This window comes from Belonocnema kinseyi, chromosome 9, assembly GCF_010883055.1.
Source record: "Belonocnema kinseyi isolate 2016_QV_RU_SX_M_011 chromosome 9, B_treatae_v1, whole genome shotgun sequence".
NCBI classification, from domain to species: Eukaryota; Metazoa; Arthropoda; class Insecta; order Hymenoptera; family Cynipidae; genus Belonocnema; species Belonocnema kinseyi.
Window position 1 is genome coordinate 126,270,300 of NC_046665.1, and position 27,891 is coordinate 126,298,190.

Sequence of the window (27,891 nt, forward strand, 5' to 3'; positions counted from 1 at the left end):
CAAAGAAATCAATTTTTATTTAAAAAATACAAATTTAAAAAATAATATACGATTTTTCATCCAAAAAGATTCCAATTGACTTTTTTTTTTTAAACGAATTTTGAACAAAAAGTAAATTTTCTAAGAATTTTCATGCAATAAGATTTCAATAGAGTTTTTAACAAAGAAATACGAATTTTTAACAAAAAGTAAAATTTCTAAGAAATATTTTTCTAGCAATAGTTTCAAACAAATCAATTTTTATTTAAAAAATACAAATTTACAAAATAATATACGATTTTTCATCCAAAAAGATTCCAATTGACTTTTTTTTTTTTAAACGAATTTTAAACAAAAAGTAAATTTTCTAAGAATTTTCATGCAATAAGATTTCAATAGACTTTTCAACAAAGAAATACGAATTTTTAACAAAAAGTAAAATTTCTAAGAAATATTTTTCTAGCAATAGTTTCAAAGAAATCAATTTTTATTTAAAAAATACAAATTTAAAAAATAATATACGATTTTTCATCCAAAAAGATTCCAATTGACTAGTTTTTTTAAATACGAATTTTAAACAAAAAGTAAATTTTCTAAGAATTTTCATGCAATAAGAATTCAATAGACTTTTCAACAAAAAAATACGAATTTTTAACAAAAAGTAAAATGTCTAAGAAATATTTTTCTAGAAATAGTTTCAAACAAATAAATTTTTATTTAAAGAATACAAATTTTCAAAAAAATAGTTTATTTTTCATCCAAAAAAGATTCCAGTTGAGTTTTCAAGATCAAAATGTGAATTTTTTAACAAAAAATGTTTCTACGAACAAAAAATTGAATTTTCATTCTAAAAATATGAATTTTTTCAACTATATAGAATGAATTTTTAACGAAATAGTTGAATTTTCTATCAAATAGTTGTCTTTGTCTTCAACGCTAAAATATTAAATTTCAACAAATATTGAATTTTCTAGAAAATAGTTGGATTTTCAACAAAACTGTTGCATTTGTATCCAAGAAAAATGCAATATTTCTACTAAAAAAAGGTTAACTGTTCATTCAAAAAGACGAAATTTAAAAAAACAAATAGTTTTCATCCAAAAAAGATTTTAGTCGATTTATCAGCAACAAAATATGATTTTTAAATTAAAAAAAAACTCTTAAAAAGAGTTGAATTTTGAACCCAATAAGACGAATTTTCTCCAAAACAGTTGAATTTGCAAACAAAAATGATGTCTTTTGAAGAAAATGGTTCTGTCTAACTGTTTTAGACAGAAAATTCTTTCTTTTGAATTGAAAAATTCTTATTTTTTTAATTTGATCACTTGATTAAAGATTCATATTTTGACTTGAAAATTAAACTGTGTAGCTAAAAATTAAACTATTTTTTGCAAATTCGATTATTCTGTTAAAAATTCAACTACATGTTTGGTAAAAATTTAAACTATTTTTTTGTAAATTTAATTATTTTGTTGAAAACTTCATTAGATAGTAAATTCGTTCTTTTGATTTGAAAATAATATTTTTTTTTAGTCATCTTTCTCGGGGATTGGCTTAAGTTTAATCTTTTTCGTTTGAAAATTCGACCATTTGGTTAAAGATTTATCTTTTTCAATTGATAATTGAACTATTTGATTAAAAATTAAAATGTTTTGTTGAAAATTCAATTATTTGAGTTAAAATAAAAATATTTTGTTGACAATTCCACTATGTTGCTAAAAAAAGTACACCTTTTTTGGTGGAAAACTGCGTTGTTTATTTGAATATTCATCTATTTTGGATACAAAATTAGATTTTCTAATTGAAAATTTATCTTTCTTCGTTAAAAATAAACTATTTTATTGAAAATTCAACTGCCTTCTGAAAAGTTCACTTTTCTCAGTTAAATATCAATTTTTTTTTGGAAATTCATTTTTTCGAGTTTTAAAATCAACATTTTTTTCAAAATTCTACTTTTTACCTTAAAAACACAATTCTAGTGACAATCTTTTTTGATTAAAAATTTATCGTTTTTTTTTTTAATTTGACTTTTTTATTATTTAAAACTAACTCATTTTTTTATTTCAACATTTATTGATATACAATTAAAATATCAAAAATGATTTTTTTTTTTTTTGAGAAATTATCGATGTTGTTTTGAACTTTATGTATTTTGTTGAAAATTAAAATATTTTTTTGAAAATTCCACTGTTTTGTTAAAAAAAGTAATCTTTTTTGGTTGAAAATTCAATTGTTTAATTGAATATTAATCTTTTTTGGATAGAAAACTCAGATTTTCTTATTGAAAATTCATCTTTCTTAGTTAAAAATAAAATATTTTATTGAAAATTCAACTGTCTTTTGTATGGTTTTTTTTGTTGAGTGTTACTATTTTTTATTTAAAATTAAAATAATCTTTGGTTGAAATATTAACTATTATAGTTTTCGTTGCGAATTTATATTTTTTTATTGATAATTAAACAACGTGTGTTAAAATTTTAACTACTTTGTTGAAAATTAACACTAGTTCAAAATTCAATTATTTTGTTGAGAGTTTGTCTTTTGTGGTAAAAAATTAATCTTTTTGTTCAAAAAATAATCATTTTTTGAACAAAAATTTAATTATTAGGTTGATAGTTTTTTATTAATAATTCATTTTTTTAGTTGAAGATTGATTTCTTTGGTTAAAAAATGAACAGTTTTGTTCAAAATTCGTTTTGTTTTGATGAATTAAAAATTTCTTAAACTGTAAATTGAACTGTTTGAATTGTTATAAACTCATTTTTTTTAATTCAACTTTTACTGATATAAAATAAAAATATTTTTTGGTTGAAATATAAAAAATTCTTATTTTCGTTCAAAATTTATCGTTGTTGTTTTGAACTTAATTTATTTCATTAAAAATTCCACTTGTTTTTAAAGTCACCTTTTTATGTCGAAAATTCAATTGTTCAGTTGAATATTCATCCTTTTTAGATACAAAAGTCAGATTTTCTGATTGAAAATTCATCATTCTGAGTTAGAAATAAACTATTTTTTTTTTTTAATTTAACTGTTTTCTGAAAGTTTCACTTTTGTCAGTTAAGTTTTTATTTAAAATTTAAGTCTTTTTTGTTTGAAATTTCAACTATTATAGCTTTTGTTGAGAATTTATACTTTTTATTGAAAATTCAACAACTTGGTTAAAATTTGATCTACTTTGTTTAAAATTCATATTTTTTGTTCAAAATTCAATTATTGGGTTTAAAATTCGTATTTTGTCGTGAAAAATTAATATTCATTTCTTTGGTTAAAAGAATAACTATTTCGTTATTTCATTTATGAAAAAAAATTCTTTAACTACAAATTCAATTGTTTGAATTGTTGAAAACTCTTCTTTTTTCAATTCGACTTTTATTGATATACAATCGAACTATTTCGTTAAACATTCATCCTATTTAGTTGAAAAAATTCATCTTTTTCAATGAAAATTTAATTTTTTTCGTAGAAACATTTTTTGTTAAAAAATTCATATTTTGATCTTGAAAACTCTATTAGAATCTTTTTTTGGATGAAAATTCAACTGTTTTTTTTTTGTTGAGAATTTGTAATTTTTAAATAAAAATTGATCTGTTTAAAAATACTTTTAAAAACTATTACTTAGACAATTTACTTTTTGTTTAAAATTCGTATTGTGGAAAAGTCTATTGAAATCTTTTTGGGTGAAAATTAAACTATTTAAACAAACAAAATTTTTAATTAAAAATTAGTTTGAGTACAAATTTAATCTTTTTTGGATGAAGATGCAACTATTTGATAGAACATTCAACTATTTCATTTAATCTAAAATTATACTATTCATTTGAAAATGTACCTATTTTGTAAAAAATGTACTTTTTGTTAAACATATATATTTTGGTGCTAAATGTAGATTTATTTGTATTTGATGTTCAACTTTTCAACAAAAAATTGTCGTTTTTTTTTAAGTTCCTCTGTTTTAGTACAAATGTTATCTTTCTTAGAAAAAATGCAACTATTTGGTAGAGAATTAAAATATTTGGTTAAAGATTTTTTTTAACAGAAAATTCAACTATTCTTTTTTATTTATCTTTTTGGTTGAAAATTTCGTCTGTTTCAGTAGAAATTTAATATATTTTTTTTCATGAAAATGCCACTTTTTGGTTAAAAATGATTCTTCTTTGCATGAGAAAAGCGTTTTTTTTTTCTTAAAAATTAATTTTTAAACTAAAAATTAAACTTTTCCATTTTTTCAAGATTGATATTTTTTAGTAGAAAATTCTCCTTTTTTTTTTAAATAATAATTTTCTTGGATTGAAATTTCATTTTTGTTGGGTAAGAATTCATCAGTTTCGCTTGAAATTAATTTTTTGCTGAAATTATTATTCTTTAAATTCAATTTTTGTAGAAAAAATTTGTTGAGTAAAAAATCTGTATTTATTGAAAATTCATCTTTTTCTTTGTTTTTTATTTAAAATTCTTCTGTTTTAGTACAAATTTCATCTTTCTTGAAAAAAATCATCTTTTTGGATTGAAAATTCAGTTTTTTCGTAGAAACTTAATTTTGGTTAAAAACTTAATATTTCGATTTCGAAAAGTCAACTGGTATCTTTTCTGGATAAAAATTTAACTGTTTTTTTTTTAATTTTTAACATTTTAAATTCATCTTTTTCGGTTAAAAATTCGTCGTTTCGGATTTAAAATTAAATTTTTTTCGTGAAGTCAACCAGAAATATTTTTTAACAAAAAATCAAACTATTTTTTTGTGTGAAAATTGATCTTTTTGATTGAAAAATTGATCTGTTTTAATAAAAATTTCTTTTTTTTTATTATGAAAATGCCACTTCTTTGTTAAAAATTATTATTTTTTGCTTGAGTTTTCAACTATTTTCTTTGAAAATTATAGTTCAATCACTTGGTAAAGAAATCATTTTTTTTTAAGATTTCTATTTTTCGTTAAAAATTCATCTCTTTTGTTAAAGTTGAACTATTTTGTTGAAAATAAATCTTTTTTAATTGAAAATTTAACTACTATTGTTGAAAATTATTTGTTTGATTGAAGGCTTATGTCTGGTTGAAAATTGACTGTTTAATGGAAAAGCCTATTTTAATTAAAATGAATTTTTCAACTGAAAATGAAACTTTTCAATTTTTTAAGATTAATAATTTTTAGTAGAAAATTCTCCTTTTTGGGAAAAAAATAATTCTCTTGGTTTGAAATTCCATTTTTTTTACAAATTTATCAGTTTCGTGTAAAATTAATTTTTTCCTGAAGTCATTCTTTTTTAAATTCAATTTTTGTAGAAAAAATTCATCTTTAACTTAAAGTTTGAACAATTTAGATAAACTTTTATTTCTTTCTGGAGTTATAAATCTTTATTTGTTCAAAATTTGTCTTTTTGTTTTTAAAATTCTTTTTTTTTTTAAATATATTTTATCTTTTTTTATTGTAATATAAAATAAGATACCTGGTCTTTGTTATAGAACTGAAATCTTTTCTGGATGAAAATTCTACTTTTTTATTTTATTTCATTAGTTTAATTAAAAATTGATCTGTTTTAGAGAAATTTCGCTTTTTTTGGTCGAAAATTCAGTTGTTTAGGTGAATATTCATCTTTTTTTTTAGATAAAAAATCAATTTTTCTTTTTGAAAATTCATCTCTCTCAGTTCAAAATGAACTATTTTATTAAAAATTCAACTGTCTTCTGAAAAATTGATTTTTCTCAGGTAAATATCAATTTTTTTGTTTAAAATTCTTTTTTTTTTTTAGTTTTAAGGTAAACATTTTTCTAAAAATTCTACTTTTTAGCTTAAAAGCGCTAATGTAGTGACAATATTTTTTATTGAAAATGTATAGTTTTTTGTTGAATTGTAGTATTTTTTGTTTAAAATTCAATTATTTTCTTTAAAATTCGTCTTTTGTGGTAAAAAATTAATCTTCCAGTTTGAAAATTCATCTTTTTCAGTTGAAATTTTCACTACTGTGTTGATAATTGAACTACTTTGTTAAAAATTTATTTTTTAGTTGAAGATTCATTTCTTTGGTTCAGAAATGAACTATTTCGTTGTAAATTCTTTTTTCAATTCGACTGTTATTGATATAAAATGATCTAAAATATAAATATGTTTTGGTCGAAATATCAACATTTTTTTTTTCGTTGAGAATTTATCGATGTCGTTTTGAACTTTATGTATTTTGTGAAAAATAAACAATTTTCCTTGAAAATTTCACTTTTATAGTTAAAAAAAATTCAACCGTCTGCTACAAAAATTCGTCTTTTTGACTTGGAAATTTAACCGCTGTTTCTCGTTGAAGTTTAATCTTTTTCGTTTGAAAATTCATCTTTTTAAGTAGAAAATTCAAATGTCTTGTCGAGGATTCGTTTCTTTTGCTTAAATTTTTAAATGGTTAAAAATGATTTTTCTTTTTTAATTTAAATTTTTGGTTGAAAATCACAATATTTCCCCCGTTTTTGGACAATTCTATACACGAATCATTCACCATCTCATTTTGCACTTCATTGCCATGGATAAATTAACAATAATTGTACACTTTCTGGATTGTAATTCCTGATTTTATTTATACAGTTGACAATTTGGCGTCTCTTGATAATGATGCTGAAGCAGGTGAATATTTTCGATGTTATTTTACTAGAACTTAGGCTATTTTCATTTCGAATTATATTAATTATAATAATTTATAATAGAGAAACCAAATATTGAGCCGGATCAAAATTCTGACGAGAGTAACGAAAATCAAGGTAAACTTTGCGAAATATTTTTTATAGATCGTTCTTTTGATGGGGAATTCCTAAATAGATAATACTGAAAGTAATCCTTTAAATTATATAATAAATGTATTAAATTTTGTTTATAATCTATGACAAAGAGAAAGAATCTTTATTTCATTTGAAATAGATTTAATATTTTTAGCCGGAGAGATCACTACGGAAAATGAGTCCGAAGAAGGTAGCTGAATTAAATCAATGAAAGTTATTTATTAAAAATTATGTTACTGTACTGTAACATTTTTAAATTAATATTTTCTACAATTAAATTTTTTTCATAGCTGAAGAAAATAATCCAGAGAAAGAACCGGAAGAAGGTATTTAAAATAAAAAAAAAAAACACAGATTAATTACACCAGGGTGGCGACTTGGCCGGGAAAACCCCGGGAATTTCATTAAAAAATTAATTACATCATTTTAATTTTTAATTTTACATTTTAATTTTTAAATTAAAAAGCCGTGAATCGACTTCTGATCGCAGTAAAATTTAAGTTTTCATTTTTAAAATAGTTTTGGTCAATTTAGAAAAGTGATTTCTGTTTTATCTTTTAATTCTTAAAAAAGAAAAAATACTAGCCGGGAAAACCCGGAAAATGACAGTGAATTTTTTTTTGACCGAGAATTTTACAAATTTTTAGAAGAAAATCTATTTAAATTGGATTTCGACAGTTTTTAAAGTCGAATTGCTATCTTTTTTGATTATGCTTTTATTTAGTTTACACTGCGTAATTCAAAAATCTTTTGCTTAACAAATTTTACATTTGAGATTTTTATTTTTAAGGTTACATTTTTCATTTAAAATATTTTAAAATGCTGTCTTGAAGACTTGAACAATTAAAAACTAAAAGGATTTGAAGTTGAAAAGTTTTGATAAAAGAGATTTTTATTTAATAAATAATTTTTGTATTGGATCTGTACTTTAAGTATTAAAAATAGAACAAAAAACGATTTTAAATCAGTTCAAAATTTAAGATTTTTCAGATTTTAACGCAATATGGACTGTTCATTTAAGGCAAGTAAATTGAAACCAAATATTTACAACTAAACAATTTTAAATTTAATTCTTTGACATAGAAAACCTTCAATAGTTAAAATTTCTAAGAGCTTTCAAACTTTGAACGTTACAATTTTAATTGTTGTATTTGAAAAATATTTAATTTGTAAGTGAAATTGTTGAATTTTAATGTATAATTTACAAATGAACATTTATAGAGAAAATTTTGAGAAATTTCAAGAGATATTTAGAAGTTTTTAAAAGATTCAAAATTATCATGCAAATTTTAATTAATTTTCCTAGGAATCTTAAGAATATATATTTTTTTTTTTTGAAGTCTTTCACAAATTCTTGAAAAGCTTCTAATTTTTTGTTTAAAATCTGCAAAAATCTACATTTCGTTTTAAATTAGGCTATCATTTCAAACTTTAAATTCATTTTGAATCTTTTTAAAGCTTCTAGATATTTTTTTAAATTCCTCAAATTTCGTGTACTAATAATAAATGTTGAATTGTTATTTATAGATCAAAATTTTAAGGAAATGTTCTCAAATTTGTAGGATTTCCTAAAAATTGTAGGAAAAATTCACTTAACTTTTACAGATATTTAGAAGTTCTGAAAAAATTTCAAATATGTTTTTAAATTCTAACAAATTTAAAACAACTTCCAAAATATTAATTTAAAAAAAAATGGAAAAGTGACATTTTCTGTTAAAAAATTAATTTTAAACCAAAAAAAGTATTTTCCACTAAAGAGTTAAATTTCCAACCAGACATAAGCCTTTAATCAAGAAAATAAATTGATAACAATGTAGTTTAACTTGTACCTAAGTAGTTGAAGTTTTAATGAAAAAAGATTAATTTTCAACAAAATAATTTAACTCTAACCAAAGAGATGAATTTTCAACTTAAAATATAAATCTTTAACAAGAAAGTGATTTATTAACAAAGTGATTTAACCAAATATTTCAAACAAATTTTTTAAATACTCAAGTAGAGGAGAATGATTTTTAATCAAAAAGTTGCATTTTTATTTTTAAAAAAATCCAAAAGATAAATTAAAAAAAAAACAGTTTTCACGATTAAGATATTAATTTTTAAACAAAAAATAATTCGAAGAAAAAATTGAATTTTCAATCCAAAAAGACGAATATTTAGCCCAAAAGGATAACTTTTTAACAAAATAGTTTAATTCTCTACCAACTAGTTGCATTTCTTTCCAAAAAATTTTTTATTTCGTACTAAAACAGATGGACTTGTAAAAAGAATGTCCAGTTTTTTTATAACTGGAACTTTCGTCCAGAAAATATTTTAGTTCATTTCTTAACAGCAAAATATAAATTTTCAGCTAAATTTTCTACGAAATAGTGAAATTTTCATAAAAATAGTGGACTTTTCAACCAAAAAGTATGACTTTTTAACAAAAAAATTTAATTTCCAACCAAACAGTTGCATTTTTATCCAAAAAGATGACATTTTTCTTCAAACAGATGGATTTTTAATTAAATAAAAAGAAAAACGAATCTTAAAAAGATAGTTGAATTTTCATCCAGAAAATATTTCAGTTCTTTTTTCAATACCCAAGTATTATATTTAAACAGTAGAAAATTTCAACCAAAAATTATGACTTTTTAACAAACTTGTTGAATTTTCAACCAAACAGTTGCATTTTTATCCAAGAAAGATGTAATTTCTGCTAAAGCAGGTGAATTTTAAAATCAAAACGACAAGCTTTCAAAAAAAGAGTTGAATTTTCAACCGAAAAGTTGCATTTTTATTCACGAAAGATTAAATTTCTCCGAAAACAGATGAATTAAACAAAAAGAAACCTTTTTGAAAATCGTTAAATTTTAATCCAATGAAGATTCCAGTTCACTTTTTAACATAAAAACAAAAATTTCAAACAATTTATAAACAAAATAAATGTCTTTTAGACAAAATTATGAAATTTTCAACCAAATAATAAAATTTATAACTAAAAGGAGAATCTTAAGAAGAAAATTGTTGCGATTTTTCAATATTCTAATCTGAAAATATTACATTTTTAACGTTTTTTTTCAACTTTAAATGCTTTGAATTAGGAATGAAACATTTTCCACCACTTTCTAATAAAATTGTGCATTGAAAAAAAATTAGAATCTGAAATTTTTCAATTTAGAACGATTTTAATTAGAAATAATACGGTTTTAATGTCTATTAATTATAATGATCGAATTTTAGAAATTGTATTTGGAAAATATTTCATTTTTAACGTTTTGAACTTGTCCAATTTTCGAAATTTTCTTATAATCTTAAATCATTGAGATTCGTGATTCTTATATTTAAAATAAAATTGTCTCATTTTTAAACTTTAAATTAGAAATTATACCATTTTCAAACGTTTATAATAATATTGTTTAATTTTTTCAATTTAATTTGAATGTATAGAAATTGTAACGTTTTTAATTACAAATAATAACCATCTGTAAAACTTGTATTTCAACGCTTTTCCTCAAGAGGCGCTACGAACGATGCCAACTAACTAAATCCGAATCTATGCGTCTATTTTTATTCTATTTCGTTCTATTTCATTCATGATTGAGAAAGTATTAGAATTTCCGGAAATTTGACACACACTTTTTCGACGAATCTCCACGTTTCGAGACCCCATGAATCCGAAAATCATGTTTTCACGATGGCGTCTGTCTGTCTGTCCGTCCGGCCGTCCGTCCGTAAACACAATAACTCTCGAAAAAATGAACAAATCCAATTCATCTTTGTCACACTTTTTGTAGGTCCTAAAAGAAAGGACGAGTTCGTGAACCAGCCATTTTAAATAAAAATTCAAGAAGTGAGCGCATTTTGAAAATTTTTGAGCCCACTTTTTTTTTTAATTTTAAAATTCTATGTACGGATATTTAGAGTATTAAAAAGAACAAACAATGTATCCTCATGACTTTTTTCGACAAAAAGAAAATTATCAGAGTTATAGCATTTTCAAAAAATTTTTAATCACCCGAAAATCAAAATTTGAAGCCGAAAAACGCACGATATGAAAAAAAGTCAAGAGAAGAAAAAAAATTCTTTTTGAAAGCCCTACAAGATTATTATAACCAATTTTTGGATTTTCTTCAAAAATCGAAAATTCAAATTTTGATTGCACAAAAAATAATGGAAAATAAAAAATTCCATTTTGTGGATTCAAATATTTGCGGTTAAAAGTTAAACTTTTTTGTTAAAAAATAATATTTATATTTGAAGCATCATCAATTCAATTGAAAATGCATCTCTTTTTTTAAATGTAACTACTTTGTTCAAAATCATTCTTTTAACCAAAAATTGAACTATTTCAGTAGAAAATTTAACTAGTTTGCTGAAAATCCGTTTTTTTATGAAGGATTAAATTTCTTACGGAAAATTAAACTATTCTATTTTGGATTGAAAATTAATCCTTATAATTAAAAATTAAATTTTTTGTTAAATATAAAATCACCTATTTAAGTTAAAGAATCGTAATTTTAGTTAAAAATTTAACTGTTACATTTTTTCGTTAAAATTTGATCTTTTCTAGGTCAAAATTCCAAAATTTGGCTTAAAATTTGTCTTTTTTAATTGATAATTCAACTATTTCGTAGAAAAATCATGGATTTTTTTCCGAAAACTTCATTATTTTATATAAATTTTGTTTATTTTTTTTTAACTGAAAATTTAAATATTATTTTAGTTAAATATTCCATAACTTTACTTAAAAATTAATCTCTTTGGAAGAACATTCATTATTTGATTAAAAATTTAATTATTCAATTCTTTCATGAAAAAAAACAATTTTTTTTTTAGTCAAAAATTCATCTTTTTCGGTTGATCAAAGATTTTTAAATTTAATTTTCGGTTGAAACTTGATCTTTTCTAGGTAAAAATTCAACAATTTGGCTGAAAATCGATTTTTGGTTAATTTTTTATTTTTAACAGTAAATGTAACTATTATTCCAGTCGAATATTCCATAATTTTAGTTAAAAATTAATCTCTTTGGTTGAACAGTTATTTTTTGACTGAAAATTTAATTATTTAAGTTTTGGTTGAAAACATATTTTTTTAGTTGAAAATTCGTCATTTTTGTTTAAACGTTGATTTTTTAACTTAAAGCTTAATTATTTAAGTTTTGGCTGACAATTTATGTTTTTTAATAAAAATTAATTTTTTTCGTTAAAAATTCAACTATTTCAGTTAAGATTCAGTGTGTTCGTTGAAAATTGACCAGTTAAGTTAAAAAAAGGTTTTTAACGAAAATTTTAACTTCCACTTTCTGTTGAGAATTCTTTTTTTTTTAGTCAAAAATTTATGTATTTTGTTTTAAAATTATTCTTATAGTTTAAAAATTCATCTCTTTAGTTCCAAATTCAAGTATTCCAGTTAAATGTTTATATTTTTAGTTGAAAATACATCTTTTTATTTAAAATTCAACAATTTCAGTTTAAGATTCATAATCTAATATTAATATGTTTCTTTTATTTGGCTGGAAAATTGAAAAACTTGAACGTGAAAAACCGGGAAATGACCGGGAATTTGGAATCATCGGCCGAATCGCTACGCTGTCATACGAAAAAATAATTTTTAACTAAATAATTTTTCAACAGCCGAGCAAACCCCGGATAGAGAATCCGACGAAGGTAATTAAAATATTAAACATTAGTCGATTTAAATGTTTTTCAAATAATAAAATTTTTGCTCAGCTGCGGAAAATCCAGATAAAGAATCTGAAGAAGGTAAATTCGAGGGTAAATTAATAAAAATCGAATTAAAATTTAAATAAATGAAATAACTAAAATATACTGTAGAATTATAAATTTTTACGAACTTTGTTGTGTTTAGCCGAGGAAATTGATTCAGCGAAAGAACCTGAACCAGGTAATAAAAATAAAATGTAAAATCAAACAAGTCCTTGGAATTAATCAAATAATAAAATAATTAATAGTTTCTTATTTTAATTAGCTGCCGATGCGGAAAGCGACGAAGGTATCTAAGATTAATTAAGCATTTTAAATTAATAATAAAGCAAAGCTAGAATCACGCATTGACTTCGCACGCGTTTTCATCCAAATTTATTTGTTTATGTAATTTTATATTAATATGTAATTAAAATTAAACCCAATTTCTTCAAATTTTACACTGCCTCGTATTTTTAGTAATCCACATAATTAACTTGTAACACAAGTAGTTCAGAGTAATTTACATAAGTAATGCAAATTTTTGTCTCTGTTTTTATTGAAAATTAGTTGCCTTTTTTAGTTGAAAATTAATTTTCGTAACTGAAATTTTAAATATTCTATTTTTCATTGAAAATTGATATTTTTAGTTGAAAATCGATGATTCTGGTAAAATATTCTTCTTTATCGGGCGAAAATTAATGTTGGTTGTTGAAAATTCAACTATTTGTGAATCTTGATTTTGTTTAAAAATATAATATTTTCTTGAAAATTAATTTTTTGGTTAAAAATTCTTTTTTTTTAGCATAAAATTTAACCATTTCATTTTAGGTGAAAATTTGTGTTTCTTAGTTGAAAATTCATCTATTTCGTTGAAATTTCGCGATTTTTTAGTAGAAAATTAATATTCTTGCTTGAAAAATCATTTTTATTGTTTAAAGCTTTATTGTTTTTTTGAAAATTAAACATTTTTGTTTAGAATTATTCTTTTTGGTTGAAAAGTGAACCGCTTTTTGAATTTTTTTGTTAAAAATTGATATTTTTCATTTTATAAACCATGTGTTTTGTTACAAATGTATTATTCTAATGTTCGTTAAAAATTACCGTTTTTCGTTGAAAATTCAACTACTTGCTGAAAGTTGAACTACTTTGTTAAAAATTCAGTTTTCTGGTTGAAGATTCTTGATTTTGGTGGAAAATGGTTTAGTTGAAAATTAACCATTTTCTTGAAAAATTGTTTTTTCGTTAAAAATTTACTCTTTAATTGCGAATTTAACTCCAAATTTGTGTTTCTTTGTTTAAAATAAATTTATTTAATTAAAATTTCGTTGTTTTTTTTTAGTCGAAAATTAAAATTCAACTTTTTGGTATAAAATTCATGTATTTTATCAAAAACTTGTCTTTTTCGTAGAAAATTAATCTTCTTGATAGAAAATTTAAGTTTCTGAAATATGTATCTATTTTGTTGCCAATTCGCATTTTTTGGTATAAAATTATCTTTTTCTTTGCAAGTTAATCTTCGTGTTTAAAAATTCGCCTTTTGTTTAGAAATTCAAGTATTCCAGTTAAATATTTATCATTTTAGTTGAAAATTCATCTATAGGGTTTGAAATAAAGTTACTTGGTTGAAAGTTAACCCTCAAAGTGCATACATAGTAAAAATCATGTTAAAGTGCATCGTGGGTGTTTAACACCCCAGTGTATTTAATAATGTATTGATTAACTCCTATTGAATATTTTGTTACAATAAAATTATCCGATATGGTTTAAAATATCTTGTATTATGCAGAGTTGATTTTATATCCATTTAATTATTTTAAGTTTGTTAAAAAATTATTGAAAAATGTGAAAAAATTGTTTTTTTACCTAAAAATTTCTAACTCACGCAATTTAAATTATTTCAACCTGAAAATGTATGACTATACTTTTGAAATAGTGTTTTTTCAAAAAAAAAAAAAGATGGCAACATGGGTGCTTTCAAAAAAGGTATTTATTTCCACAGTTGAAGAGTCAATTTTATGATAGAATGATGAATCAGATTTTTTTCTTTAAAAATATATCAATAAAATTTCAACAAGAAAATTTGTTCTAAAATTACTTTTTCACTCATTAAGTGGACACTGGGTGTTCTATGCCCCACGATTTTTTTACCTCCACTTTCAGCAGCTGCTGCTAGTAGACTAAAGCTTGAGCTTGACGCAGTATGCTAAACGACTTAACTTACAGTTAGTGTATCTAACTAAAGCTAGATGGCGACACTTACACAATTCTCTCGAATTAAGTATTGTTTATAAGAGTTTGAAAATTGCTTGGGGTGTATAACACCCACAAAGCACTTTAAGGGTTAAACTATTTTATGGAAATTAATGTTTTTTGTTGACGATTCTTCATTTTAATTAAAAATGCATTTCTATGGTTGACATATGACCTATTTGGATGAAAAGGAATTTTTTTCACGAAAATTTTACTATTATTTATTTTTGGTTGAAAATTATTTTGTTATTTAAACTGAAAATTCAACTTTTATTCCACTTGAATACTAGATAATTTTAGATAAAAATGTATCTCTTTGTTTCAACATTCATTTTTTTTATTAAAAATGTAATTATTTAATTTTTGTTTGAAAAAACATCTGTTTTAGTTGAAAATTCATCTTTTATGGTCTAAGTTAATCTTATTGGTTGAAAATTCATCTCGCTGCTCAAAAATTCAATTGTTCTAGTTAAAAATTCATAAGTTTAGTTGAGCATTCATCTTTTTGGTTTAAAATTCATCTATTTCAGTTTGGTATTTACAATTTTAGTTTAAATTTTAGCACTTCGTTCGAAAACACAACTAGTTTTTTTAAGTTCATTTTTTTACAAATATTTTTTTCAGGAAAGTAACTTTTATCGCTGAAAATTTTACTTATTCCAATTGAATATTGCATAATTTTAAATAAAAGTTCATCTATTTGGTTTAACATTCATTTTTTCACTAAAAAATTAATGATTCAATTTTGGTTGAAAAATTTCTTTCCAAATTAATTTTTTGATTTAAAATTCCAATCCTGTGTCAAAAATTTATCTGGTTAAAAATTCATCATTTTAGTTGCAAATTAATTTGTTGTTGAAAATTCAACTATTTCAGAAGTTGAGGATTCGTTGTTGTTTTAGTTGAAAACTCATCTTTTTCGTTTAAAGTTCAACTATTCAAGTTGAAAATTCATCATTTTAGTTGAAAATTAATTTTTTCAACTCAAAATTTAACTTCCTTTTTTGTTAAAAATTAATTAATTTTGCAATATTTTGCTGTGTTGTGTTAAAGGGTGCTTAGAATGAAAGTCATGAATTAAAAGATGTGTCCATTGAAGCAGAAGGAGCTTTAACAAAAGAGCATTCACAATCGTCAAATTACAATGGTCGATGCTTTAACTTTCAGTTTTAAAAAGTCTGTGCAACAATGCTTGCAAGCCGCGCGCAGGCAGATTTTTTAACATAAAATTGAACTATTCCATTTTTATTGTACATTTTTCATTTTCGGTGGAAAATTTAATTATTTAGATAAAAATTGATTCTTTTGCTAAAAACTTGTCTTTTTGATAGATAATTAATCTTATTGGTTTAAAATTAAACTATTTATTTGAAAGTTGAAGATTTAACTTTTTTAAAATTGGTTTAAAATTAACTTACTTTATTGAACTCGTTTGTTGAAAAATGAATCTATTTTGTTAATTTTTTTTTATTTTAAAATTAATCTTGAACTGTAAATTTAACTATTCTATTGTTGTTCATAAATTTTTCTTTTCAGTTGAAAATCCATCTTTCTGTTAGAAGTTTTGTTGTGGAAAATTAATGGTTTTAATCAAAAATGTAACTATTTGGTTGAAAATTCATTATTTTATTAGCATCTTGTCTTTATTAGTAGAAAATTATTTGGCTAAAGATGCATCATTCTATTTGGAAATTCATCTTTGGTTGAAAATTTAACTTTTTTTCAGATCGTTAAAGATTAATCTTCTTTGTTGAAAATTAAATAATTATGCTAAAATGTATCCTTTTGTTGGAAAAGTTAACTTCTTGGTTAAAAAATGATTTTTTTTGTAGAAAATTTTTTAATTAAAAGTTTAATTATTCAAGTGGGAGATTCATCGCTTTGGTTGAAAATTCAACTATTATGTTTTGAAAATTCGTTGTTTTTTTATGTAATTTTTTACTTAAAACTTAATTATTCTATTTTCGGTTTAAAATGTGTCATTTTTATTTAAAAATGTATCTTTTTCATTTGAAATTCCTTTTTTTTAGTAGAAAATTAATTTCCCGATATAATCTGCTTTGAATCACCTCCGCTGGACCGCATTTTTAAATTTGCTTACCCCTGCTAAATCATAATAAAAACTGCTTTGCAAACATAACATGCAAAATGAGATGAGGTGATGTTTAATGTGAATTTACGTATGCGTATTTCACTAAATGTGCTTCTTTTTCTTTCTCATGCGTTTCCACAGTAGCAAACACGCTTTAGAAAAATTAAGTTTTCAATATTTTTTAAAAAGGAAGATGAATTAATACTTCTTTTAGAATCTTCACTAAATCAGGAGTGTTGAATGGACTTAACCCTTAAAGGGCACAGTTCCGTAAAATTACATAAAGAGCATACTGGGTGTTTGGTACCCAAGGGTATTCAAAAGTGTGTTGTGCCGACGGTATTGGATAGTTTTTTACAAGAAAATCAATTTATGATGTTTAATCTATCTAGTTTATGGAGAACAAGGTTTCATGACAGTTTTTGGAATTTAAAGTAGTTAAAAAAATCCTTTTTGGAAAAAAAAATAAAAAAATAACTTCTTCACTCTAAAATTCATAACTTTTTCAGTTTTCGATATTTTCACTTAAAATTTTAGTTGAATACTTTGGAGATACGGCGCTTCAAAAATAAAATTATTCTTATAGTGTTCGTTCCAAATAAGGTATTTACTCTAAAATTAAAAGCTTCAATTCAATGAAAAATGAAACACCGTACTTTGCGTGATTAAACGATTTTATTTATTTTAAACTGCGTATAAAATTTAGAAAAATTTAAATTATGTGAAAATAACATAGAAAAGTAGGTTTTTATGCCATTTATTAATCTTGCGCCATATGTTCCATTTTCTTGAATTTGGTACGTTTTGTTAAAGCGAAAATAAGTCGCTGGGTATTTTACACCCAGTATGTCTTTTAAGGGTTAAGATTGCGAATTATCTTCCTTTTTTGTAGGCCAGGAATTGCTTATGTACCTCGACTGCTCAATTTTTATTTTATACTATTAAAAATTTAAAATTAATGCATTATTTTAGTTTCAGATTCCGGCGTTCCAACACCACCAGCAAGTACGGACGCATTTGGTTTTCCTTCAGTTCCAAGTAGTTTTAGTTCGAATATCACACCACCAAAGCCTGTGAATATTCCGCCTGAACGAAAAAATTTTGTTCCAGTCGAGCCAAATCCGTACAATCCAGCTCCCATTCCAACGAATCCGGGCACTGAAAAGCCATCATCTTTCGAAAATTTTAACAATTTGAAAACGGAGGGTGAGTTCACAAAAATAATAAACTGTACATCCTGAAGAAATTGAAGCCTCGGCAAAATGAATGTTGTAGCAACACAAGTTTTCTGTCCATGGAGTTCTATAGTTATTATTTTTTTAACGCTTTTTCTTTTTCGAATTAATTATTACCTAAAATAATGAATCTTCAACTAAAAAAATGAATTTTGAACCCAATAGTAAAATTTCCCATCGAACAATACATTAATTTTCACCCAAAAACGAAAAACAATTAACCAAAGATACAATATTTAAATTTCCAGTTAAAAAAAAATAAATTTTTAACAAAACTTTTAAATTTTTATTCGAAGGAAATTAATTTTTAACAAAAAAAAACAATAATTTTTAACCAAAAATAGAAAAATTATTAATATTCAGCACAAAAAATTCTCAACTAAGCAAAATAAATTTTCAACTAAAATAATGAATCTTCAGCTAAAAAAATGAATTTTCAGCACAAAAAATGAATTTTCAACACAATAGTTAAATTTTCCATCGAACAAGACATTAATTTTCACCCAAAAACGAAAAAAAAAATTAACCAAAAATATAGTATTTTAATTTTCAGTTAGAAAAAAAATTAAATTTTCATCTAAAGAAATTGATTTTTAACCAAAAGCGATAAATTGGTAACAAAAAATAGAAAAGTTATTAATCTTTAGTTAAAAAAAAATTCACAGCCAAGAAAAATAAAATTTTTAACTAAATTAATGGATCTTTAACTAAAACATGAATTTTCAACCCAAAAGTAAAATTTTTCATCGAACATGAGATTTATTTTCACTCAAAAACGAATAAACAATTAACAAAAAACACAATATTTAAATTCTCAGTTAAAAAAAAATAAATTTTTAACTAAACAGTTTAATTTTTATCTAAAGGAATTAATTTTCAACCAAAAACGATAAATTTTTAACCAAAAATATAAAAATTAATAATCTTTAGTCCAAAAAAAAATTCTCAACCAAGCAAAATAATTTTTTAACTAAAATAATGAATCTTCAACTAAAAAAATAAATTTTCATCCCAATAATAAAATTTCCCATCGAACAAGAGATTAAATTTCACCTAAAAACGAAAAAAAATTAAATAAAATAACCAAAAGTATAATATTTAAACTTTCATTTACAAAAAAAAAATTAATTTTCATCTAAAGAAATTAATTTTTAACCAAAAAAAGAAAAGCGATTAATTTTTAGTAAAAAATAAATTCTCAGCTAAGCAAAATAAATTTTTAACTGAAATAATGAATCTTCAACTAAATAAAATTAATTTCACCTAAAAATGAAAAAAAAATCAAATAAAATAACCAAAAATATAATATTTAAACTTTTAGTTTAAAAAAATCAATTGTTAACAGTACGATTAAATTTTAATCGAATGAAATTAATTTTTAACAAAAAACAATAATTTTGTAGCTAAAAATAGAAAAGTTATAAATTTTTAGTAAAAATAAAAATCAACCAAACAAACTAAATTTTTGACTAAATATTTCAATTTTGCATTAAATTTCTACTGATCTTAAATTTCTATCAAAAAAGATTAATTTTCCACACAAAAAAATGGAATAGTTATGTTTTCAGATAAAGAAATAAATTTTTAACTAAAAAATGAATATTCAACCCGAAACTACAATTTTCCATAAAAATGACCATTTCTGGATAAAGTATATTCATTTTCATTCAAAAAAGAAAAAATGTTAGAAGAAAAATATAATATTCAAATTTTCATCCAAGAAAATTAACTCTGCACAAAAAACGATAAATTTTTAGTACTTTAGTACTTAGCTAAATGAAATAATTGTTTAACGTAATGTTACATTTTTATCTAAAAAGATGAACTTAAAGACTAAGAAGTTTACATTTCTACAAAAAAAGATCAATATTTTTGACAAAAAATGGAGTGGTTCAATTTTTAACTTAATAAATTAATTATTAATTTAAAAAAAAACAACTAATTTTTGATCAAATTAATCAATTTTGTTCCTAAAAGATCAATTTTGCAACCATGAAGATTAATTTTCTACCCAAAAGATTAATTTTTAATAAAATACTTGAATGTTTAACTAGATATTTTAATTTAAGGAATTGATTCTGAACCAAGAAAAAAACATGATTTTTAACAAATTAATTAAATTTGGTAAAAGAAAAAATATTTTAATTTTTCAAGATTTACAAATTTGTTAGGTAAATTGAATTTTGTCAGGTTGTGAAAAAAAGTTCTTAAAATTCATTGAAAAATTTTTAATGATTGTTCTATAAGGAATTTCAAGAGAAAATCGAAAAAAGATCACAAAACATGTTGTATTATTTCCTAACATTTTTTTAAATTGTGAAAGATTTTAAAGCAAAGTTTTGCAATTTTGCCATATCAAATAATTTTAGAAAAAAATTGAGTAAATTTAAGAGATATTCAAAGTTTTGAAATGATTCAAAAATAATTAAAACTTGTGAAGATTTTCTAAGAATTTTATTAAGTTTCACGAAAATGAAAGATATTTTTTCAGGTTTCTAAGAAAAATGTTAATAATTTTTTATTTCGAAAAATTAATTTGAAGAGATTGTTTTAAAAGATTTTAGAAGATTTCAAAAATATTCAAAGAAGAATCGGAAAGATTTTAAGGCAATTTTTTTAGTTTTGCAGAATAAATAAAAAACGCAGGAAAAATTTAACAATTTGTAGAATTTAGAAGATCTGACAAGATTAAGAAAAAAATTTTTCTTATATTCGTGTGAAAATTGTTAATAATTTTTTATTTTGCAAAATGAACTTTAAGAAAAAATTGAAAAAGGTTTTTAAACATAACAAATGATTTCCTAAAATTTCTAAAAATAGTTTAGGAGATTTTGAAGCAAAATGTTTCAATTTGGCAAGATTGCGAAATAAAAACGAACAAAAATCGGGTAAATTCAAAAAATATTTAATAGAATTTGAAAGAATTTCGAAAGTTTTCAAGAGGATAAACAAATTTTCTTAAAATTGCTGGGGAAATTTAGAAGATTGTAAGGTAATTTTTTTAAATTTGGAATGATATTTGAAATTCTTGAGAAAATATCGTGTCAGTTAAAAATATTTTCAATAATTTAAGACGTTTTAAATAGATTACAAATATTTAAAAACTCGGAAGCATTTTTGAAAATTTATCAAATATTTCTTGATTCTTTCCCGACTTCTAAAAGTTCTAAACATTTGTTAAAAGGACTCGAATTTTTTATAACATTTTTTAAAATCCTGTATTATAAAAAAATTTCTTTAAAATTTTCTAGATTCATTTTTGACGAGCCTGAAAAGGATTTAGTATAGCACTTCGAAAAATAATTTTCGATTAATTTGAGTGTTCTCAAAGATAAAAAAATTTTTGTTAATTCTCTTTCTTTAAGAGTGACATACAAATGTTAAATATTTTAGCTTCGTTAAAAACTCTAAAAGAAAAAAATTTTCTGAATTGTAAAATAAATTGTTTGCCTTATTTATAATTCTATTAATAGCAATTAGATTAATAGTCAATCAACTAAGTTTAGCAGTTCTAGATTTCGAGAATTGAAATATTTGTGGGAATTTAATAATTCGTTTATTTTACAAGTCGGTCTTGAAGTCGCTGAATTTTAGCTTCGGATATTTTTAAATTGGGAATTTTATTTTTTGTCAATTAAAAATCTTGTCATTTGAAATTTGGAAAATTTTACAATTTGATAATAATATATATTTGCGGCACTTTTTCCCATTAATTTGTGTATTTCTTATTTATTTTTTAATTATTGTTTATAAGTTCTGAATATTCATGCAATTTTTTTTTAATTATGTCAATTATGCCGTTTTTTCCTATATTAAAGAAAATAATACCTAAGTACGTAAGTCTCATTTAATACTTGACTTTACACTATGAAGAAAAAAATTACTTTAAAGTGTTTTTCATATTTATTTTGTAATTTTCGTGCATTTTTCCTATGGTAATGCATGGTTCTGATTAATTCAATTTAATTATATTATTCAGGTTCAAAATTTTTAATTGTAAGTTAGATTCAATAACGTAAATTTTGACACAAAACTTGTGTTGGTACAACGATATTTCTGCCGAGGCTTCAATTATTATTATATTAATCAAGGTATGCGCATTTATTATTATTAAAAACAAAAGATAATGCTTGCAAATCTTAACAAAAATCTGAAAAATGAAAAAAAGCTAACTATTTTTGTTGACAACTGGGCCAGGAAACTGAACAGTTTATCAAATAAAATCTTATTAACTGTTCTACATTTCAAAACCATTTCTCTTTTTTTACAAAAAAAAAAATGTCAAGATATTTTGTTAAAAAAATATGCACGATATCAAACAGCTTTAGTGTAAAAGTTGTTTAAGTCCATGTTTCTTTACTCTATTTTACACTTTTTTTAAGCTGTGCTAATATTTTTCTACTGTTTGAAAATAAAATTACAATAAATACACTGTTTTCAAATAAAAAAGGAAAATTTTCAACAAAATACATAAACTTTTCAACAAATAGTTGAATTTTCTATAAAAAAGGCAAAATTTCTACAAAATAAATAAAATGTTAACAAAATAGTTGAATTTTCATTTTAAGAATTTTCAACCAAAAAATAAACTATCAACCGAGGCATTAAATTTTCAACCAAGAAAGCTAATGTTTTTTAACATAAGTGTAATAGTTGATATTTCAACAAAAAAATGTATCAATAAAAAAAAACCGTTTAATTTAATTAAAGGAGATGAATTTTCAAGAAAAGATTTGATTTTTAACATAAACAAATCGATTTTCTACCAAAATGTTTTTGCAAAAAACACGTATTTTTAATAAATTACATACATTTTCAACTAAATACTTTGAACTACGAATTTGATATAAGACCAAGTTTTATTTGGTTAATTTTTATTTTCTACTCTTTTTGTTTATAAATTTTAACCAAAAGTAGAGTAATAACATTTCCATTGAACAGAATTAATTTTTAATTTAAAAGAACTAATTTTCAACAAAACAAAAAAGTTAATTTACAAACCAATTTGATGAATTTTCAACAAAATAGTTGAATTTTAACATATTTTTTAAACTAAAAAAATGTAGGACCTAATTTCACACTTTTTATCTATATTATTATAAATAATTTATTAATCTATTACTTAAAGTTTAATAATAGATTTTCGATAATAATTCTTTTTGTCCTACTTTATTTTAAAATTTATTAAATTTCATCAAAAATAATTTGTATTTATTATAAATTTTATTTAATTATTAATTTCAGAAGAATATGATATAAAAATTAATTTTTAAAATTGATAGTATTTCTAATAATTTTATATTAAAAAAGAAAGTCATATTAAATAAATTATTATTATAAATAATAAATATAATTATTAAATTTATTAATAAAATTTTGTATAAAAATGTAAATATCGAATTTTTATTAAAATTTTATTAAATCTTTCATTCTACTCTTAAATTAAAAGACAAATTTTTATGCTACCTTAGTACATTTAAGATACTGCAGCTATTTAATTTTTTTTATTCATTAGGCAGATTAGGCTTTTAATTAATATTTTTAAAAGACATTTTTTTCAACTTTTTACTAAATAATTGAATTTTCAAACGAGAAGATTAATTTATGAATGTGAGTTAGTCCAAATTTTATTTGATTAATTTTAAGTTTGTATGTTTTCGTTTCTAACTTTTTTAATTAAATAGGGTAATTTATAAATTAAAAAAGAGATTAATTTTTAACCAAAAGTGGAGTAGTAACATTTCCATTGAGCAGAATTAATTTTCAATTAAAAAAAAAAACCTAATTTTCTACAAAACAGTTGAATTTTGTACCAAATATTTGGATTTTATATAAAATCGTTGGATTTTTAAGCAAAAACGCCGAATTTTCTATAAAACAGTTGATATTTTTCAACCCGAGAGTAGGCATTTTCAACGAAAAAGTTAATTTAGAACCAATAAGTTGGCTTTTCAACAAAATAGTTCAATTTTAATTTTAAGAAAATACTATTTAATAAAAAAACAACCAATTTAAAAAAAAACTGTCAACCAAGGAGCTGAATTTTGAACCTAGAAAAATGAAGTTTCAAAGTAAAGCGTAATGGTTGATATTTTAACAAAAAAAAGGTTTTCATACAAAAATAAGAAGCCGCTGAATCCAATTAAAAGAGATGACTTTTCAAAAAAAGATTTGATTTTGAACAAACAAAAAATCGACTTTTTACCAAAGAGAAGAAATTTTGTACAAATTACATCAACTTTTAACTAAATAGTTGAATTTTCAACCAAGAATTTTCTACCAAAAACGGCGAATTTTGAACAAATTGCATCATTTTTTTACTAAATACTGTGAACAATGTATGTGATATTATTCAAAAATTTATTTTAATATTTTTCATTTTCTATTTGTTCCATTAAAAAAATTTAACTGAATATTCTAAATTTTAAATAAAAAATGTCCATTTTTACAACAACAAAAATGGAGTAGTTAAATTTTCATTGAAGAGAATTAAATATTCATAAAGGAAATTCTACAAAACAGTTTGATTTACCAACTAAAGTTAATTTTATTAGTTCAACTTTTAACCAAGGAGTTGAATTTTCAACCTAAAAAGATAAATATTCGACTAAAATGTAATAGTTGATATATTAAAAAAAGGATATTTTAATTGAAAATTTTCTACAAAACATTTACAATTTCAAACCACAAATGCGATTTTACAAGAAAAAAAATTCATTTTGATTCGAAAGAGATTAATTTTTAACAAGACATTTGTAAACAAATTCTCGTTAAAGAAGTTAAATTTTCAACCAAAAATTATGACTTATCAGAATTGTTAAATTGAAAAATATTTTATATTCGAAAATTTCTAGGATGAATAACAATTTTAAATGAAGAATTTCAGATTTCTGAATTTCTATGAACATCGCTATTTTTTAATTTCGTAGATTTTATCTTTCATTTAAAATTGAATTGGTTTGATTTTGGAAAGTATCATTAGCAATTTAAAAATTATTAATTTTGAAGCGATTAACTTCCAATAATTTAAATTTGAAAAGGTTTGAGCATAAAAAAGTTTTAATATCACAATTTTCGGTAGCTAAATTTTTTTCATTTGTAAATGAAAATCTCATTTGTTTAATTTTCAACATTTGAGAGTAGAAATTTTTTCATTTTCAACCTTTCCTATTTAAAATTGCTATTCATTTCGAAATTTCTTTTTTTTTAAGAATGATTCAATTAATTTTTCATTTTAGACAAATCTGTCTAATCAGCTCTAATGTTAACTTGCAATATAATTATTTAATGAAAATTTAATATTCTATAATTTCAGAAGCTTTGCCTTTGAAAGATTGAAATTAGTTTTTAATATTAAATTGTCAAATTTTAACCGCTTTGAATACAAATTATTCAATTTTAAAAGTTTTCAATCTCTAATTATTTGTTGCTGAACACTTCTAATTATAAAGAATACAATTTCAATTCATCTGAATTTTAAATGACCCAATTTCCAAAATTGGAACTTTAAATATTCAATTTTTAACGTTTTGACATTTATCATATTTTTGATATATGTCATGCTAATCCCCTAATTCTCCAAATCAATTTAAAATTGTTTAATTTTTAGCGTTTTGACTTAGAAATTATACAATTCAACTTCTTTTTCTGATTAAATGGTCCAAAATCGTTCGTATATAGCCGAGTCTCTCAATAGGGCGCCTCTCAATAGAGCGCCTTCTCCTCAGTTATGCTCGAACGTTAACCCCATTTTTTAGACTCTGCATTGACAGAGGGATATTTCGAAGCATTGACTCTCAATAGTGTGCTATACAATTATTTTCTCGAATTGAGAAAATGATATTTTTCGTCATTCATCATTGTAATTCGAGAGACATTTTTTGATTCGAAAAACTTAAAGCATATGCGTTTTTTAAATTTTCTTTCAATCAAGTAATCGTAGGGAATGAATCATTCAGCCGTGCAATTGTTGGAATGAAAATATACATAAAATAATTCGCACCAAATATCACCCGAGAATTCGCAAACTAAATTTTTACGTATTATTGTTAATTTTCAGAAATGTCTGCTGTTTTTCTTAAATCATGAATTATTTAAATAATTAATTATTGTTAACTTTCAAAATATATAAAAATTGATCAAGAAATGTCTACTTTTTTTCTCAAGTTGGTATCCTATGCTAATTTTCTTTAATAATTACATAATTGCCATGCATCTCTTCTAATGAATTACAAATTTACATTTGTTTAAAAAATTTGAGCTTTGTCGAGCAGCTTTCATTCGAAAACTTAAAAAAATAAAATAAAATGGGATACATACAATTATTTTTTTGTCTGTATAGTGTGTTGAATGAATAAATTAACTATTTCTTAATTGTCTAAACAAAATTTATTTTTAAAAGATATTTTAAAAATCGTATTTTATGAATTGAGCATAATATTAAATTACTTTTTTTTACTAAATTCTGTTAAAAGCTTCATGTAATTGTTTATACAATGAAGTATTGTTTTTTTTCAATTTCCTTCAAATTGAAAATGGATAGAAGAATAAAAATTGTTTGAACAATGAGATAAAGTTTTTAACAGAATGGATTACTCCTCGAAATCATTCAATATTAGGTTTAATTCATAAAATACGATTTAAAAATATTCTGAAAAAAGCAATTGTCCAACAAAATTATATTTGTTAAAACGATAAAAAAATGTTTTTTATATATTATTTCTATACACTATATAGTAAGAAAAATGTTTTGTATTCTATTTTATATATTCTTTTTATGTTACCGTACAAAAGTGCTTCAGCAAATAAAAATGATTTAAACAAATAGGAATTTGTTAAACATCAGAAGAAATGCACAAAAATTATGGAATTATTCAACAAAAAACAAAATTTACTACTCCAAAAAATGACCAACTATTATATTTCATTCCAAAAATACGATTATTTAAAAAAAAAATGTTGGAAATAAACAATTTTTAAAGTAAGTTATATTAATTTGAACGATTAAAAATTGTTTAAAAAGTTTTAGGAGATATTAAAATTGCCCATTTGTAATTATTTAAAAATATAAAAGATATTAGTATGGTTTTACCTCGTAGAAACTCCTCTTTAATCCCTAACAAACACTTGGAACGTTTTGATCAAAATCCGAATTATGAGTTTAGTTTTTCGAAAATCCAAAATTTCTCCATTTTTAATTAAATAAAAATATAAACTTTCTGGAGACAGACTTGCACATGTTGCAATGTATTTTTGAACCAGCCTAATGTATTTGGCTCGAACTGTACCACTTATATGCAGAAAAGAGCGCCTTATTCAGAGGCTGAGCATGCAAAAGTCTTGAGGTGCGAAGGACGTTGGTGGGGGAAGTGCGCTTCCAAGAAAAATGTCCCCTACAGCCTTGAGAGGCGCCCTATTGAGAGGCTCGACTGTATATCTTAAAATTCCTAACGCTTGCATTTATAAATTATTATTTTTTGTTTCAAAAATATTTAAAACATTATATTAAAAAATTTCTTTAATAATGGATTTTTAAATTTCCATATTTTCATGTTAGTAAATAGAATTTCAGAGACATGAAAGAGTTATTTGCGTGCGTACATTTACTCTAGTATGTAATAAAACGCATCTCTCTATTTTCCTTTATTAGACACAAATATTTTCTGATACTTCTTATTATATGATTTAAAGTCTATCAATTTCTTGAAAAAAAGGTTTGCTGATATTTAGCGACTTCCGCAATTAACCCTCAAACGGTACACTCGAACTCAGCATACGTAAACGGTACATTGCACAGTGGGGTGAAATCGGAAAACGAGGTTCAAAATGACATTTAGAACGCAATTATGCACCGATTTTAGAATTTTTTTTTGAAAAATTCAGAACTAAATT

General features: G+C 22.7%; 1 protein-coding gene across 18 annotated transcripts in view; it reads left to right on the plus strand.

Annotated features, from left to right (window-relative positions):
- The window catches only part of LOC117179954 (vacuolar protein sorting-associated protein VTA1 homolog), a 43,047-nt gene that overhangs the window by 13,878 nt on the left and 1,278 nt on the right, over positions 1-27,891 (plus strand). The window contains exons 3-12 of one of the 18 annotated variants that reach the window (XM_033372202.1): positions 6,545-6,583; positions 6,664-6,717; positions 6,875-6,925; positions 7,026-7,061; positions 12,352-12,384; positions 12,448-12,492; positions 12,587-12,622; positions 12,707-12,730; positions 17,738-17,770; positions 17,876-17,971. In XM_033372202.1, coding sequence (XP_033228093.1) covers positions 6,545-6,583; positions 6,664-6,717; positions 6,875-6,925; positions 7,026-7,061; positions 12,352-12,384; positions 12,448-12,492; positions 12,587-12,622; positions 12,707-12,730; positions 17,738-17,770; positions 17,876-17,971 — 447 coding nt within the window. Of the gene's footprint in view, positions 1-6,544; positions 6,584-6,663; positions 6,718-6,874; positions 6,926-7,025; positions 7,062-12,351; positions 12,385-12,447; positions 12,493-12,586; positions 12,623-12,706; positions 12,731-17,737; positions 17,972-27,891 lie in introns of all 18 variants that reach the window. The other 17 variants (XM_033372203.1, XM_033372192.1, XM_033372193.1 and 14 more) reach the window with 17 other exon arrangements.